Here is a 19,140-nt window from a genome sequence, read left to right on the forward strand (position 1 = left end):
AAAAAAAAAAAAAAAAAAAAAAAAAAAAAAAACAAACAAATAAACTTAGTGTAGTAGCTGTTCTTATGATATGTTCTTTCTTCCTATCTTGGATCGTAATGATGTCGATTGCCGAAATTGAAGGAGGTGTTGTTCTGTCCTCTATTTGAGGACAAAGGAAGACCCTGACGGAGGGCAACCTTTTTTGCTATTTTGTGTAACCTTTGGTTGAAAAATGGAGAGTTCTTAGAGAGGTGTGAACAAAGAGTTCTATAACTATGCACGGTCTCTTGTCCTCACAAGTTGGAACACTTTCTTGTATATGTTCTTTCATTAGCAAAAATTATCTTAATACATGAGAGAGCTAATAAGAAAAAGGTCAAATCAAATGTCAAAGGGGTGAATTTATATATAGCACTGAAGAATGGAGCCCATTGAAAAGGATTTTGAAACTGAAATTCAGTCCTTAATACCTTGTGACACATGCCACGCAAAATTGCAAATTTTCTTAATTCTCTGTAGTTAAAGCTGCTTATGTCCCATTCATAGCGCTTCATTAAGAATAGCTCCAGCCATCTCCAGACAAGGGAATGGGCATTGCAAGGCCTCAGTGATTCACCACTTTCAGGAACCCCAAGAAGCAAATTTAATGTTGCAGCAACAGAAACAGCCATTTTATCAATGTCAACAGCAGCAATGACAACCCGAAGAATATGCTTAAAAGCCCGTACTATCATCTCATGTATGCAAAGCGATTGCACATGCGAGAGCTTTTCTGAAAGCTTGACCTAATAAGGTACAGAACTCAAATATAATATCTATCAAAGAAGGAAATTTCACATTTTCTCAACAGATGTATTCTCTTGTCCACCAAAATAAAAATAAATAAATGAAAACAAAAATAAAATAAACCAAAAAAGAAGAATTCTCTATATTTTTTTAAGAAAAGACATGAAGGGGAAAAAAGTCATATTCAATACTTCTAACATTTAAGTCGAGCGTTTTTTCCTGATATATGCAACTAATATTCAGGTCAGATCAGATTATGAAGAGCAGCTCTTGTTGAAAGAATGAGATAAGAGGGTCTGGCAAGCAAAGCAAATAGAATAATAATGGAGATGCTGCACCATTGCTTTGATGCTAGAAAAAGTTGTTTTTTAAACCTTGTTCATTCATGTCCAATTTCAACAAGAGAGACATGGTAAATTGCTCTAAATCATGGAAGAGAGATTCTGAAAGGGGGAGCTTGTTTGAAGATTGGCAAGATGTAAGAACAAAACAACCCACAGCATGTTCAATTCTCATCCCTTTCAGCTTGTTGGAATAAAACAACAAAAAAGCAATACGAAAATGCAAAGGCATGGCAGGGATACATCAATGAACTTACAATATGACCCAGTGAACGCATCTGAAGACCTCTTGTGTGCATGAAATCTGTTAGAGTACGGCCATCAACTGGTGAAAGCTCCAAAGAACCAAAATCTGATACCTGTAAAGCATGATAAATGCTAGAAAAGGGAATCACCATGACAATATTAACATGCACGAAAAAGAAACAAGTATGTGACCATTAAATGTAAAATTACCAGTTTTGGAAGAGCAACTTCCACGTAATAATTCTGGGACAAGTGAATTAATTCTTGCATAGACTGAAATCAGAAGTGGTAAGTTAGTTGAGGTATGGTAGATGGTGGGAGATGCAACGGCCTCTAAAGAAGCATTACCTTGCAATGCAAACCAGTGTCCAGATTTTTCAGCCGATCAAAGGCCTCTTTGGACAACTTCCTCCTTAATGCTAATTCATTTTCTTTTGAATTTTGTTCGTTTTCAGTTTCAAATGAGGTAGCATTGTTGACTTCACCATCTGAACTGCTGGAATCATTTCCAGACTGCATCTTTAAAGTTTTCATATCTTGCCTTTTCTTATTCTTTAGAGATTTAAGAGGTGTCCCAAGTCCCTCCACCTTCATTTCATTCTTGGCCTTTTCACTGGAAGATTTCTTATCTTTTTCTGAGTTCCTTTGATCTTGCAAATGTTGAATCCAACAGGCTCCAAGTTCCCATCTAACAAAATGATTAGATCGTATCTCCTCATTTTCAAGCTCAGCAAGACTATCTTTTAACAGTTTCTCTACGAAAGCTTGGGCTGCACCAAGCTTTTCTTGGTCCATATTTTGCAAATGTGTGAGAGACTTGTTACGCTCTGAAGGTGAAGGTGTAGTTTGGTGAAGTAATAATCTCAAGCTGTAAGAAAAAATACAGTTGTGAGACTCTCAGTGATATGAAAAATGGCTTAACTAGGAACAAGCAAAGCTCTGACATCAAACCAACGCTTTGATATCTTCCTTGTTGATAGTTAACGCTGATCACTTTACAACATGACGTAGTAACCTGTCTTTAAGAACTATAGCTGTACTTCTCGATTGGGGGTGAATAAAACCACAAAATATAAGTTTTTTTTTTTTTTTAATTATTTGTAACAGCTTTAAATACTTCTCAAGCTTGTTTTATATGAAACATTTTATCCATCAACAATTTTAACAGCAGGCAACAACTTTCTATGAAGCAATAGGGAATATTAACAATTGAATTTTCAAGTTTTTATCTATTAGTCTTAAGATTTAAAAAGTGTCTAATAAGTCTTTAAATCTCCAATTTTGTATTTAAGAGGTCCCTAACATATACATAATCAAAATGTATGAAAATTAATTGATCAAATGGATGTAAGGTTGAATTTTATGTCCTATGATACCTTAATCTTTCAATTATGTATTTAATACGTCCATGAATTATAAAAAATGGTAAATAAGTCAATGACCTCTTAAGCATAAAATTGTTCAATTCTATTGGACACAAAATGTAAAGTTTAAAGACCTATAAGATACTTTTTAAATTTCAAGACGAACAAGACACAACTAAAAGTTTAGATATTGAACTTGTTACTTAACCTAAAAATTATTATTAAGATAGATAAACTATCTTTTACAAGTCTAATGAAAAAACTAAAGCTAGAGATCATGTTCAAGTGCAGTAACAAGCGACAATACGTATACATAATCTGCATGAAGAGAGTTAAGAGGAAATTGCTATAGCACTTATCTGGTTGAGATATTTATACCTGTTGATGTTAAGGGCATTGGCGCCACCTTCGGGCTGGTCAAGAAGTTCAATGCTTTGATATTGAGAACTAACATTCTCGTTCTCTTTCCCCTCAACTTTCACTATGGAGATATAACCACAATATCTCACATTTATGACACCTAGGACTGCAGTATCCTATACCCATTACAAAACTTAATTTAATAACTAGAAAGGAAATCCATAAAAATTAACTACTAAGTTAGAACAGAAACAAATAGATAGAAAATTAAAATGATAATAATTAATAATAACACTAGTCCAACTCACAGAGGTTGAACGAACTAAACTTCAATCGGAAAACATCTTACATGGGCAGCAGTATTTTCATCTGCAGTGATTCCCTTCAATAAATTCTTTTCCACCAGGTTCTTTTGGTCCATTCCAATGGCTTGTATTCCATCAATTTTTGTACCTACCTTGCAACTTGCATCAGGAATATCCTTTGCAACTGTAACTTTTAAATCCCCTACCCTCTCGGTAAAAAAAACGCCATCCTCTGAAACTAAGTGGTCGACCTTTGACATTTCAATAACATGTCGAATTGCTTTAATGGCTCTGAAAATGGCAACATCAACAAAAAGGCTGTGCAGAAGAAAAGCCCTTCTATCCCGAATCTGTCTTTCTTCTGCCGTCTTGCAAGGCATTGATGCAAGAAATAGAAACTCACTGGCCCATGGTATCAAGTCACTTTGACCATCTCTTCCTAAACCACCTCCATTTCCTCCCCAAGTTTCATCCTCCACAGGGAGAGGAGGGAAAACTGATAGCGATTGTGCTGACACAGGAGGAACAAGCCATGTGTTGGCTCTAAAGCCGTAAGGAAGATTTCCAAACTGCAAGGAAATTCATGAATAGTTAGTTATAATCGAGAAATTAAAAATGAGAAGTAAATACTTCCAACAGAAAAAATCATGGTCAACCTTGTTGCGTTCTGAGAATGTTTTGATGAGAACACTATATGCCTGAAACATCAGAAATAAGAAATGTGAATTCAACCAATATTTCGAAATCTTAAATTAAAAAGACTAATGAATTTCAAGATATTAGAAATTTTTCACTACAGTAAAAGCATGCCGTTCTGTTTGGCATAGCATGAGAGCAAATGTATAGCAAGATGAAAAAAATTGATATCGGAAGTCCAGAATTAATGTACAAAAAGCACATGAACCCTATCCAACTTCCAAAGTAACATATTTCTGTCGCTGTCAGTCGAATTGATTGATGTCAGGACCATTGTAGTGTACTTATTGAGGCATGTAAAGCTTGGTAAAATTATACACTAACAAATAATGTCAACTGACTCCTATGTCGTAAGTCACTATTTTCCGCCCATGTAGAAAACAGTTATCAAAATATATCTTCACCAAAAAGGTACAAACACTAGTTTTTAAACTCAACTCACTAAAAGCTTCCTAAGTTCTTAGCGGCAATGAATAATCCGTGCTTCTTCCCACACAGGGGTGAAGTGAAGAAGGCGTCCTCTCTTGAAGAAATTATTCAAGAAGGCCCATCGTGGTTGGCAATTTTGCATCTTTGGATACAGGAGACAAAATCTACAAAAGAACTATGAGTTTGTATCTAGAGGATTAAAGCATTCATATTTCTAAATCTATATCCAATGCTTGTTAAGAAGCAGCTATAATGTGGTGGCCTCATTCAAAAATTTTCCTCTCTTGGCTTATTCTAGATTAAGAAAATTATATAAAAACGTTAAGATTTTCACATTTTCTCACTCCCTAAGTTTTGGAGATTGGAATTTTATTATTCAAATGAAAAAAATTTGCCCCTACATATGAAAATTTCTGAGTTCGTCCCTGTTACCACATATCCAAGAAGGTTACAACCCGAACTACAGATTCTTCTAAGAAAAAATATTAAAATAACTATAAATAAATAAGTACAAAAAAAAAAAAAAGGGAGTGGGGATGAAAGTTGATCGAAAAGAAGAGTAAGAGAAGCTAACGTTATCGAAGGCTCTACTAAGCTGGCGTAACAAATCAACCAGGTTGTGACTCAAAATCCGGTGTTTTCCAACATGAAAGAACCCCTTCCTGCAAGATTCCACGCGCACAACCTTCCCGTTGCAAAGCTTTGCCTTACAAATTCAATAAATAGATAAACAAATTACAGCCAAATTCATCAATACGGTATAAATAGAAGAAGTGTAGCAATAGAATTCGTAAGAAATGTCTTTACACATCGCGTACAGAGTGACGTTATTCTGGAATTCTAGAAGAATATAGCAACTTACTTCAAGCGAGAAAAGATGGTCATCAGGCAAAATCCCATCGACCTGCTTCTTCGTTACTCTCCGTATAACTGCAGCACCATCCGCATATTGTAGCACTATGAAATTCTAAAAATAACGAACTACCAGAAAGAGAGAGAGACGAGAGACAAGAATTTCTCAGGAGAAAACTGCTTTCTCTTTCACGCAAACGCTTCACACTTTCAAAAGCTAATAATGATTAAACCATACAAAAGAGAGATCACAGAGAAGAGAGTTACATTGGAGAGGAGGCGTCAGGTGGGAGAGAGAGAAAAAATCGTAGAACGTTCCAAGTTTAGGGCACGAATGGCTGATTTCGGCCTCCAACTCGTCTTGCTTGGCCGCAGAGCCGTCCGACTTAGCGGAGTTTGAAGACTTTTTCCCGTTCTTATCCAGCGCACCGGACAAGTTCCTGCCATTGCCGTCAAGCTTACCGCCATTCTGATCCTTCCCCGACGGTAATTTTCCAAAACAAGTGATGCAAGCGACGACATCGAGCAGTCGTCGGACATGCGCCGCTGCAAGGTCCTCGTCGTAGTCCTCTGTCCGGCGACGGGACGAGTCAGATCAAAGAAATAAAAGATATCAAAAGACATTCCAGTGAGAAGAAAGGAGCGGGAAATGTTTCCTAAAACGACGCCGTTGCGTACCTTCCACTAATGTTAGGGTGCAGGGCTTCAGTGCGGACACGTCCACCGAATCCTTTAAACGAGGCCCTCTTACCTTTTAGAACAGAAAAATATGAAATTATGCAGTGTCCGAAATACCCCTGATATATTTTTAATTAAAATAAATTTATTATTTTGGGTATTATCATTAATATAATTCTAAACCAATGTTTATTTATGTTATTAAAATGGCATGGTATTTTATATAAAAATATACTGAAATTAAAATATAATATCTTTCATTAAAATAAAACTATTTGCTCCTAGACATTAAATTTAAGGCTGCTTTCAATTTGATTAGGATATTTTTTAAATCAAACAATTCTTATAAATAACTAATCCAATCTAATTCAAAAATGGGTTGAGGTGGTTTGGATAGGAATTTTTTATTTTTAATCAAAATAAAATGTATTATTTTCAAATATTTAATTTAGATTTACCATTCCATTTAAATATATATTTTTAAAAATTACTTTATAAATAATTAAAATAATTTGAATAATTATGAAAATGAATAAAAATAAAATAAATATACGCATAGTAAATAAAAAAAATGTATTTTTTTAAATTAGTAATAATTTAAGGCTGGTTCATGAACCAATCCAAATTATAAAAAAAAAAAAAATATTTATTTAAATTCAATCTAAGCTCTTTGGAATTAAAAGACTAATTATGAAAAATTAGAATCAATAAATCATAATAAAATTAAGAGCAGAGTGCACAAATTTATTAATTTTTTTGCAATAAAATACGAAAAAGAAGAAGCCATTTTCATCCCAAAAATAAAAAAAAAAATAAAAAAAAGGGGGGAAATTACCTCATGAGAAAGGGAGAAATTGGTAATATTGCAAGTCTCAGTGTGGACAGATAGTAAGCGTCGAACGTCTATTATTTTGTCTGTAGATATCCCCTGCTTTAAACAACACAGTCTTACAGCAATGCAAAAACTCTCATTTCTTGAACTAATAATAATAATAATAATAATAATAATAATAATAATAAATTATACAATTTTATTTTCCATAATTGTCATAAAGAAATAAAATAAAAATGAAAAGAAAAAGAAAAAAGGTTGGGACCTTTAAGAGAAGACGGGTGTGATGAGGAAGGTGAAGGGAGATGTCCATAACAACCGGAAGAACTGCAAAAACCAAAAAAAAATTAAAAAAATTAAAAAAATTAATTTAATATAAAGAAGAAAAATACAAAAGTACCCTTATCGTCCTTCTTCTTCTTCTTCTCCGGTTTGGGCTTGGCGTGGGTGTTTCTGGGCGCCATTTTGTGGGTGGAGCTGCAAAGGCAGAGAAGAAGATTATAGCGAATGAATTAAAAGGGATTAAGAACAGCGCCATTGAAGGGAGCTGAAGAGAGAGAGTTAAAGGGATAATATTATGGAGAAGAAGGGAGAAGAAGAAGGGAGAAGAAGAAGGGAGAAGAAGAAGGGAGAAGAAGAAGGGAGAAGACTGGAGAAGAAGCAGTACCAGCAGCAGCAAAGGGTGTGTTCTTGTTGTTGTTGTTGTTGTGTGATAAGAAAGGAAGGGCTGAGATTTATGACTCAGAATGGTAATTTTGTCATTTTATGCCTCCCTCCTCCCCTTTTGCCCTCTCCTATGCACTCATCTCCTCTTCTTCCTTTTTTTTTTTAATAAATATTTGGTGGAATATTGAGAGAGAGAGGCATGGATGCACCCATTTGAAAGGTAGGGATTAAGATATGGGATTGGGACTGGGGACCACTCCCAATCAGCATGTTTTGGTGGCATCTACATACTATGCTTCTTTTTTTTTTTTTTTTTTTTTTTAATAAATAAATAAATAATTCATTAATTAATTTATTAAGGTTTCTATTAGACAAATTTTATATTTTATATTACCATAAATTTGAGGTACACTTTGAGAGATTGACGTCAACTGGCACGCTTCCTGCATTATCAAGATCTTCCTTAGGTGATCTTCATGATCTACCTCTAGTAATGTGTCAAGAAAGTTCTATAAACACTTGGTTCAAAATTGCATTCCAATTATGACAATTTCGTACGTATTGATTTGTAATTGCATTCAAGTTATGTGAATGTTTGATTAATCCACCACACCCAAATGGTGGTGAGAGTTCTCTTATTTATAATCATTTACAGAATACAGAAATAAGGTAAATTACAAATAATAAGGAAATAGCGATAAAAGGAAAGAATAATAAATGAATACAATATATTTGCATTTAGTAAAAGAGAAAATATGGTAACCCGTAATGTAAGGCAAATATCTAGATATTTGCCTTAATGAACGGTCAACTATCCTTAACACCCCCCCGCAAGCTGAGCGTCGGATTTGAACGAACATGAAGCTTGGATCTGAAAAATTCAAAGAGAGGTCGAGAAATACTCTTTGTGAAGATGTCAGCAACTTGGAGATGAGAGGGTACATATTGTGTACGAAGTTTGCCAGCGATAACAAGTTCTCGAAGGAAATGATAATCTAGTTCAACATGCTTGGCCCGCTTGTGAGAAACAGGATTAGAGCTCAAAAAAATAGCACTTTTGTTGTCACATAAGAGTAAGGGCTGCTGTGAAATAGGGACCTTGAGGTCATGCAAAAGATGCGTAACCCAAAGAAGTTCAGCAGCAGTTGTGGCAAGAGCACGATACTCAGATTCACAGCTGGAGCGTGATACAGTAGGTTGCTTTTTGGCACTCCAAGAAATGAGATTGTTACCAAGATAAATAGAATAGCCGGATGTAGAACGACGAGTATCGGGACAACCAGCCCAGTCAGCATCCGAATAAGCGACTAGCGTACTAGGAACAGTGGATGGACGAAAGATAAGACCAAAGTGGAGTGTTCCTTTGACATAGCGAAGAATACGTTTGACAGCAAGAAAGTGATCTGCAGTAGGGGCATGCAAGAATTGACTGACAGAATTGACAGCATAGGCAATATCTGGACGCGTGATAGTCAAGTACTGAAGGGCGCCAACAAGAGATCTGTAGAGAGTAGGATCAGAGAAAGGAGAACCATCAGCAGTCAGGTGTTGAGAAACAACCATGGGAGTGTGAACTGGTTTGCTATCGAGCAACTGAGCACGAGTAAGAATATCTCGAGCATATTTTAACTGACTGATAAAGAGACCATCAGGAGTGGGTGAAGCTTCAAGACCAAGAAAGTAACTGAGAGAACCCAAATCTTTGGTAGCAAACTCAGAATGAAGCTTGCGAGTAAAGCTGTTAATAAGAGATGAGTTGTTGCCGGTAACAATAATGTCATCAACATAAAGAAGCAAATAGATAAGGTTAGATTGCTGATGAAAGACAAAAAGGGACGTGTCAGCGCGACTACAAGAAAACCCAAGTGTGAGAAGAAATGAGCTAAAACGCTGAAACCAAGCACGAGGAGCTTGCTTTAAGCCATAGAGAGCTTTCTTTAATAGACAAACATGCTTTGGAAATCGAGGATCAACATACCCAGGAGGTTGTTCCATATGAACACGTTCAATAAGCGTTCCATTGAGAAAAGCATTCTTGACATCAAGTTGTCGAAGAGGCCATTTATTTGTGACTGCAATAGAAAGCACAACACGGACAGTGGTAGCTTTGACAACTGGACTGAAAGTGTCAGTGTAGTCAAGACCAGGAACCTGAGTATAACCTTTGGCAACGAGACGAGCCTTGAAACGCTCGACGGATCCATCGGGCAAATATTTAATACGAAACACCCATTTAGAGCCCACGATGTTGGTGTTGGCAGGGCGAGGAACCAAAGTCCAAGTATCATTTTGTTGTAACGCTCGAATTTCTTCATCCATGGCAGCCACCCAAGCAGGATTCTTAGCCGCAGATTTGAATCCTTTTGGCTCAGTGGATGCAAGAAGAGCAGAGAGAAGTTCAGATGAGCCCAACATACCAAGATTTGCTGGATGACGAGTCTTGAATATACCAGCTTTGGCGCGTGTGATCATAGGATGAGTGCCCAAAGAAGAGAAATCAACAGGAGGTTCAATAGAGGTTGAATTAGAAGTCGAGGGTGACAAAGTGGAACCTGCAAGAGAAGTATCAACCTGCACAGACTCATCTACAAGGTCAGAACAAATATCACACGGGGATGAACTGGATTGAGGAATGTGCGGTGATGAAGTGGTAGGGGGGGATGAATCAATATGATGAAGATGTGGTTCCAAGAAATTTGAAATAGGAATAGTGGAAAGAGGTTGGGCTTGGGAGCTAGGGATAGCAGGAAAGTGAGTTTCATCAAATTGAGCATGGCAGGTGATATATAGCTTAGTGGTGGCGGGATCAAGACAGCGGAACCCTTTATGAACAGGACTATAACCCAAAAAAATACAAGGAATGCTGCGGGGAGAAAGCTTGTTAGGCATATAATCACGCAAATAAGGATAAACACGACAACCAAAGGGATGAAAATTGTCATAATGTGGAGTGTAGCCATAAAGGAGTTCAAAGGGTGACTTACCTCCAAGAAGTGGAGTAGGCAACCGGTTGATAATATAAGCTGCAGTGCTGAAGGCGTCAACCCAAAAACGAGGAGAAAGATGAGAGTGAAAGAGAAGGGCCAAGCCAGTCTCAGTCACATGACGATGTTTTCTCTCAACACGACCATTTTGAGCAGGTGTATATGGACAAGAGAGTTGATGGTGGATGCCAGAATTACGTAAATGAGTTTTGAAACAAGTACTAGTAAATTCGGTACCACCATCGCTTTGAAATACCTTGATACGAGAAGAATATTGATTTTCCACAAATTTTTGAAATTGAAGAAAAATATCAAAAAAATCAGATTTAAATTTTAAAGGGTAAAACCAAGTGAATCGAGAATAATCATCAATAAAAATAGCATAATAAAGAAAACCCGAATTTGATTTGACGGGAGAAGGACCCCAAAGATCACAATGAATAAGATCTAACACATGAGACGACCTACGTTCATTGCGGGAATAAGGCAATCGATGGCTTTTCGCAAGCTGACAACTATTACATAATGATGGAGAAGGCAATAAAGACGTAAGAGAAAGATGACCTTTTTTATTTAAAAAAGAAATAACAGAATGATTCACATGACCCAGACGAGCATGCCATAAATCATATGAAGCACGTAAAGATTTGTTTTTAAGGGCTGAAATAAAAGCAGAGTTGCCGCGCTCCAGCACATATAGCCCTCCATCTCTTTTACCGGTTGCCACCACCCTTCCTGTTTGATGATTCTGGATAGTAATAAGATTATTAGTAAATGTAACGGAGAGAGGAAAATCAGACGTTAATTTACTTATGGAAAGAAGATTTTTAGTGAGGTGAGGGACAACCAAGACATCTAATAAGTGAATATTTGGAACAGGAGAAAGAGTACCGATGTGGGTAATGGGTAGGGATGCACCGTTTCCTACAATCACAGAGTCCTTACCCGTGTAATTTTTAGACTGATCCAGAATTGATGGGTCGGCAGTCATATGGGCCGAAGCTCCAGTGTCCAAAAACCAATCAGCAGCATCGGGTCCAGCAATAGAACATGACGTGTTAAAGGCTTCAGCAAGGTGAGCATGAGAAGAATCAGGTCGAACATACCGTTGGTTGCAGCGGTCAGCATAATGGCCCTCTTTGCGGCATATTTGGCAATGAGGTGGTCGACGACCCTGACTTGAGTGGGTTCGTCCTCGATTAGAAGAGTTGTTTTTGTGAGAATAAGAACGACCTCGCTGGTTGGTAAAGGAAGCAGGGTGACTTTCATGGGTGCGGCCACGATTAGTGGCTATGAATGCTGTAGGAGTGGAGTCAGAGGACTCAAGGGAGCGCTGGAACAACTCAAAACTTTCAGTTTTAGAGACTAGATCTGCAAAACAGGGGATAGGGGTGAGAGCCATCTGAGCAGTAGAAAAAGCTGAAAATTCGGTGCCGAGTCCACGAAGGAACCAATGCACTTTATCAATGTCCTCGACGGGTCTGCCAATGGCATGAAGTTGGTCACAAATTTTTTTGAAGGCACGGGCATACTCAGCAACAGGTTTTGTGCCACGTTTCATCAACTGCAAGTCATCCTTGAGTCTCAGTTCACGAGCTTTTGACTGATGGCTGTACGTAGTTTCCAACGCAAGCCAAACATCACGTGCAGTAGAGAGACCAACGACAACAGCCATGGCTTCCTCAGTGAGAGAGGAGAGCAGGAGACAGAGAAGTCGTTGATCGGCTGCTCTCCATGCCAAATATTTGGGGTTGAATGTTGAGGAGGTTTCTGGTTCAAAGCGAGGTGGTGGAACCATAGTTCCATCGACATAGCCCAGCATGTCTTGACTCTCAAGAAGAGGGAGAAGTTGGCTTTTCCAAAGAAGATAATTGGAGGAAGAAAGTTTGATGGTGATCATATGGATTAGAGTATTGAAAGGAAGAAGATGATAACAAGATTCGGAAGCCATAGAGAAGAAAGGATCAGGGTTGTTAAACCGAAAGGGCTCTGATACCATGTGAATGTTTGATTAATCCACCACACCCAAATGGTGGTGAGAGTTCTCTTATTTATAATCATTTACAGAATACAGAAATAAGGTAAATTACAAATAATAAGGAAATAGCGATAAAAGGAAAGAATAATAAATGAATACAATATATTTGCATTTAGTAAAAGAGAAAATATGGTAACCCGTAATGTAAGGCAAATATCTAGATATTTGCCTTAATGAACGGTCAACTATCCTTAACAATGACCATATGTACAACTCCGACGTAACCATAGGTTTGAAATTTCCACATTACCTAATAAATATATGTTAATACATTTGTATGATATTGTCCACTTTGAGTCTAAGCTCTCATAACTTTGTTTTAGGCTTTTCCAAAATGACTCACACCAATGGAGAGTGTACCAATGTGGGGCACTTTCATCCAACACCTCCCCTCGAACAAAGTACGCCTCCCCTTAATTGAGGCTCGACTCCGTTGGAGTCTTAGTCATTTTTTACCACCTTGAGGAGGCTTCACTCATTTTTCTTTTTAGAGCCTTTGTTCGACATTCGAGGATTTGCCAATCTATTGGCACGGCTAAGTTTAGGTCATGGCTCTGATACCATGTTCGTCTCCACAATGGTATGATATTGTCTCCTAAATTAACCAATGTGGGATACCTTCCTCCAACAAAGAGAAGTGAAGAGAAAGATGAACAAATATGGTAACTTTTTAAATTATACGCATCATCTTATGTTTTATACATACATTTTTTATTTTTAAGAATTTATGATTAAAACATGAAAAGTTGCTTCTATCATCGAATAGTTCTTATAAGCTAATTGTTCTACGTTTTTTAATTTGTGTATTGTGGTCGTATGTCACGAGCAGATTTCTTTAGCTTATTGTCACTACATTTTGATTTAATAATTAAAATAACTTTTTAAAACTTTACGAATTAGATACATACTACACGATATTAAAATTTATGAAATTAAAGTAAATTTGATGTGATATTTTGGGAGTGCTCAAATGACTCAAAACATGATCAATTCAAACTACTCAACCTAAACTATAAAAGTTGAATTATTATATATATATTTTTTTATTTGGATTAGATTGAGTTGAATTTTTGTAAAATAAAAAATATAAGTCCGCCTACGAGTTGATATTTTTTTTGGTTAGGTCAACCCCACAACTTGAAAATAGAATTACAACCCAACCCTACCTACTTACCTTACTTTTAAAATTATTACTAATATTAAAATATTTGACGTTTGTAACCGATGTTAATGATATGTCATGACTTGTGAATATTTGGTACTTGAGTTTTTATGAGATTTTAATTATTAATGTAATAGATAAATAGATTTTTTTTTAAATAATTAAAAAAACAAACCTACCGCTCAACCCAACCTAATTTGAAAATAGAGGGTTAGGTTGAGATTCTATTTGGGTAGCTCGGGTCACCAACCCAATCAACTCAAAATTTAGAGTTGAAAAAAAAAATTATCTAACCCAATTCAACTCGTGTACAGTCCTAAAGTAGAAAGTTTATAGGCGGAGATGAGATGAAACATAAAAACGAGTGTTGGATGTGAGATAGACATAGAGATGAAATTTAAGACAAGACAAGGATTTGGCACAGGCAAATTTTGGGTTAGAATCATGTTAAAAACGACACGCACAAGTAGGAGCAATGAAGCTATGCAATGCAAATGGAACATAATCCAAACCCACGACGTGTCGTTTCAAATCACGAGACTTTGCCAAACCCATGCACTCCCTCTCTCTCTCTCCCTCTCTTCCCCATATTTTCAATCTCTAAAGTTGTCTTCTAATTAAAATAACATATATTTTATTTAGCAAACAATTTTTTTTCTTTTCAATTTTTTTTTATTTTTCTATTTTTAAATAAATATTAGGTTGAATTATATTTTAATCTTATTGTTTTTAGGTATATTTTTCAAATAAATAATAATAATAATAATTCAAAAGTCCTATCTTGTGACATAAGTCATCTTGGACTCATCTCACTCGACAATTTGGACTTTGTAGTGTCCCGACCTCAAGTCAAGTTTTAAAAAAAAAAGTAGTTGCCGTCATGAAGCCCGAATAGGTTTGTAATTATGGGCAACAGATAATTATTGCAAATTGTGATTTTATTAAGAGCACAAAGTCGATGCATAAGTGGAGACTCCCGCCTCTCTTCTTTTGGAACAATACAAGGGCTCCATACAGAGCTTTTGCGAGTGTGATAAACCCTACGTTCAATAATTCATCGAGTTGTTTTTGTAGTTTTTTTCAGCTCAGCTGGAGCTATTCGATATGCTTTCTTTGGTCAATACCCCTTCATGAATGTACAATCTTTAATAGACTCAATGACATCACGTCTTGGTATCGTTTTAACACATTTGTTATTTCTATAGAGACCTATTCGATTGAGTTCTATGCTTCAACTAGAGGAATGGTACTGAAGGTGGGTTCAAATGAGCGAGGCCTCGCTTTAGTTGGAGAGTTGATATCTTCACCTCTTTTGGTTGCTTGATGTTTGTTTGTACAAATGTAGGGTTGGAACCTTTAATGACCAAGCATTTGACCAAGGACATGGAGATGACTTTTTGTTCTAATAGAAACTTCATCCCTAACATGACATTAGAATCAATCTTAACAAGTTAGTTTGTCCACTCCAAGTTCCTAGCTTGATGGGGTCTTCTTCAAAAATCCTAGAATTGATAAGGTTATAAGTTGAGGACTTTCATTTTTCGTATGTCTCAATGCTAGTTGATATTCATGCAGTTGGCTTTCGTCTCTACCATAAATTTGTGGGTGGTCCTAAAGTCAACCATAGTTCTCTTGATCACTCTATGGTTAACTTACGCTTCCACGTACATCACACCCCTTTTGATGGGTTCCTTGGACTCCCTACTTTCTTTTGAAAGGCAGAGAAAAAGTTTAGAGCCCCATTAGTGCTTTAAGATGAAGGTATTTCTGTCTTTCCTCTCTTTTGTTGTGGGGGTTTATGATCTTCCCATCCTGTTCTATCACCTCCACCACTTTTGAGTAAGGTTGACTTGTTTTTCTTGTTGTATCCACTTGAAGAAGCCTGATTTCAACTCACATTCTAAGATTGTTCATTGCTCAGGTCAAATAATCGACCGTCTTGAATGTCAATATACTTCAAATTTTACCACAATTTTGCAACTTTGGCTAGATGCATCGTCATCAATGTGATCTTTGTTTCTTCGGGCAAGATGCTCGGCATAGAAGTATTGTTTAAGGACAAAGATGAAGTTTCTAGGGTCTTGACATTTTGAACCCCACAAAAGGGTTTGAGTTATGGAACCTTGACTTTATTGAATTGGGTCATCCGTACACGAGTTTGATTCCACACTACTCTTATGGTGAGGTTTAGTCTAGCGCTTATATCCATCATTTCTATCTTAACCATGTTGAGAGCTGCTTTCATGTCTTGAGAGAGTTCAGTGACCATTTGTAACGACCCGAAATTTTCTACTTAATTTAAAGGCGCTAGTGTATACGTACCATCAACATTAAATGCGGAAAACTTCATTTAAATTCCATAAAACATCACCTTTATCTTAAAACATAGTCATGGACTTACGTGTTTCAAAAACATATTTAAAACGACACAACAAAAGACTAAATACAATAAATAAGAGTTTAAGCTAAAAACATCCTATTCTAGCAAGTCTAAGAAAAATAAATACCACTATCCTATCCATGTGCTATGGTCTCAAGTTGCGATGCCATCGTCAGCCGTACAGGAATGCCTTGCCTTAACTTGAAAAATGTAGTAGCACATGACTTGAGTATTTGAAGAAATACTCAGTAAGTGACCCCACTATTGGAGTTAAATGTAAGAACATGCGAATGCAATGACGGGACCTATCATTTCAATCTATTTTCCTACGGTACTGTCCTAACGGGTAATTTAGACGTGTACCATATACTCTACACACAGCCCATACATGCGGGTATGGGCTCACCAGTCAGTTCGCACACCGTTGGGCCACCTTACTTGTCGGGCGAGCATACATTGGGACGCTCCCTAGGTCGGACACCCATTAGAACTAGTAACTGTTACGGCAGCGCTATGCAGAACATAATGATCTTTGTCCTGCCATTGGATGTACGCGTCTGTACCCTCGTGATGGAATAGGAGAATCCCCCTAACTGCGTGAGCACACATAATACATGAGATCCCCAACATTTCTACTTTTATCATTAATGAATATAACCCCGCTATCATCTTTCATGTCATTTCTTATTTTTCAGTCTACGTATCATACATAATCCTAACGGGATTATATTTCATTTCATTTATCGTGATATCATGTCATTCATAACATGCTATATGCATACAATTTAGAAAACATAACATAACGCTCCATGCTTTTAACATGCCGTTTCATAACGTGCAATTCATACAACAATTACCTCAATGATCACACAAAACAATCTAAAAATAACATATCACATCACAATATATCGTATCATAAACATGTGTAAACACTTCGTGGTCATATCGTTCCCTAACTTATTATAGCCTTAACGTTCTTATACCTATCACAGTCATATCGTTATGTGAACGTACCTTAGTCATATCACCACAGGAACATATCCTAACGCTATCGTTCTATCAATCTATCACAAACCTATCTCTTTCTACCCATATCCTAACCATATTCTTTGATCAATCTCTCCTATCCTTAACGTTTCATGAACGTATCTTACTCCTATCGGTACATTTTGTTTTGTGCATCCTTCTCGTATCCTATCTCAAACATATCATTGAACACATCGTACCATAATTATTATCATACAATCCACATATTATAACATAACATAAACATAATATAAGCATACCAATTCATAGATAATTCACACATATCAGTATATATGACACGTGCAGAACCACAGGCACGTGTCAATATCAAATATAATCATGCCGATAGTAAGGTCACTTACTTGGCTAGCTAAAGTCATTGTCATGAATATATCTTTAATGAAAGTTTGATTCCGTCCTTTGAAATCCGAGTCAACCTATGTGAGCCCATGACATTAGTTTCAAGTTTGAACTCTATAATATTATCTCTAATCTACCTTGGTCCATTGTTAAAAGTCTTAAAATGTTATATATATATATTTATAATGCTATATTTACTAAATATCTTATTTTCTATTATTACGGTTTACGGAATATATTGTTACTAGACAAAATTTAATGGAGTTTCTTGTCATATGATACTTCCAATTTTATTTTTAAATTGTGTTCACCAAATCTTTCCTCAATCTCCCGTCCTCACTCCTTATTGTATAAATGGATTTTCATTCTCTAAACCGACATTCCTCTCAGTATTTATTTTCTAAACAGATATTATTGGCCCATTTTAATCATTAGATTTTCATTCTAAAGACATTTATTTTCTAAACCAATATTATTGGCCAATTTTGATATTTGTGACAGATTTACATAACCGCAACAAAAATATAATTAATTGGATAGGAAAAAATGAGATATGATTATTACTCGGGTAAAATATTGGATAAAGGAAAGAAGATCTAGCCTAATTTCTTATAATGATAACTATAAAGAAAAGGAAATTTGAGATAAGATTTTATCTTAATAACGGACCAAAATCTCTAAATCTGCAATTTTACTTTTTCTCAAATCTCTCACGGGTTGTATTTCTGTTTCTTTTGCAAGTAACTGTTACTATGGCCTAAGGATGAGTTGATGAGAGATAATTTTGGGAACGAAGGGGGGTGGAGGGAAGGGGAAAAGTTGTTTTTTTTTTTTTAATAATTATTTTTATTTGTTTATTTGTTTATTTTTCCTTTATTTATTTTTTATTTTTTGGGCTGTTGCATCATTTCAACAATCATTTTCTGGGAGTTGTCCGAACCATCAACACATTCCTCTATTTAGGCGATAGAGCTCGTCGAGCTATCCCCTTGCTCGAAGCCACCAACTCCCGTAACTTTCTCTTCTAGGTTATCGATCCTATACATCAATTGTTGGATGGACATCCCATCCAAGTGCCTTGCAGCTACATTAATCATATTGGTCTTGATGACGAGCTCTTATGCGATTGCCCAAGTACGGTACGTTGTTAGGGACTGATCTTCGATGTCGACTAGTTGGTCAATGTGGGATTTGTTTAGTTGCTTTATGGTAGACATGTTTACTTGATCAAATTCCTAAAGTAGACTTGACTTTGATACCAACTATCACAATCATAATTTCTTGGGATGTTTGCAAGTGATATTTGACACTCACTCTTACAACTGAGTGAGTCAGCCAACTCAAATTCGTGTTGCCGTTAGCACGGACGACCTATACCTAATCCTCTGGCCTCGCTTTGAGAACAAAACTTTAGAAAATGGAGGTAGATAGATTGTTGAAAGAGAGAGTTGTAAGCAATGTTGTAGGCTAGTAAGCAAGAAACGCACAACAAACGATTTAGATAACGTATAACTTTTGGTAGAAAGAATTGACGACTAGTCGCATTTGGAAACATTTTAAGTCTAACAAGCGTAGACATGACTTTTTTCGAAATGTCTTACTCTTAAAAAAATTTGCATCATGAAAATAGTAAACAAAAGTGATAAAATAGTA

The 19,140-nt window shown here is 36.3% G+C and overlaps 2 protein-coding genes across 2 annotated transcripts in view; both read right to left on the minus strand.

The window, feature by feature from the left end:
- Positions 1–7,453, minus strand: part of LOC111488515 (protein TSS-like) — a 15,932-nt gene extending 8,479 nt beyond the window's left edge. Inside the window, exons 1-14 of the mRNA XM_023136279.1 lie at positions 7,272–7,453; positions 7,137–7,198; positions 6,875–6,967; positions 6,040–6,112; positions 5,629–5,931; positions 5,372–5,439; positions 5,084–5,215; positions 4,041–4,082; positions 3,429–3,953; positions 3,098–3,255; positions 1,704–2,223; positions 1,566–1,628; positions 1,367–1,468; positions 453–767 (exon numbers count right to left, since the gene is read on the minus strand). Coding sequence (XP_022992047.1) covers positions 453–767; positions 1,367–1,468; positions 1,566–1,628; positions 1,704–2,223; positions 3,098–3,255; positions 3,429–3,953; positions 4,041–4,082; positions 5,084–5,215; positions 5,372–5,439; positions 5,629–5,931; positions 6,040–6,112; positions 6,875–6,967; positions 7,137–7,198; positions 7,272–7,335 — 2,520 coding nt within the window. The 5' untranslated portion in view covers positions 7,336–7,453. The remainder of the gene's footprint in view (positions 1–452; positions 768–1,366; positions 1,469–1,565; positions 1,629–1,703; positions 2,224–3,097; positions 3,256–3,428; positions 3,954–4,040; positions 4,083–5,083; positions 5,216–5,371; positions 5,440–5,628; positions 5,932–6,039; positions 6,113–6,874; positions 6,968–7,136; positions 7,199–7,271) is intronic.
- The window catches only part of LOC111488654 (probable inactive purple acid phosphatase 29), a 421,893-nt gene that overhangs the window by 371,210 nt on the left and 31,543 nt on the right, over positions 1–19,140 (minus strand). The window lies entirely within an intron of this gene.

The sequence above is a fragment of the Cucurbita maxima genome, unplaced genomic scaffold, assembly GCF_002738345.1.
Source record: "Cucurbita maxima cultivar Rimu unplaced genomic scaffold, Cmax_1.0 Cma_Scf00013, whole genome shotgun sequence".
Lineage (NCBI taxonomy): Eukaryota > Viridiplantae > Streptophyta > Magnoliopsida > Cucurbitales > Cucurbitaceae > Cucurbita > Cucurbita maxima.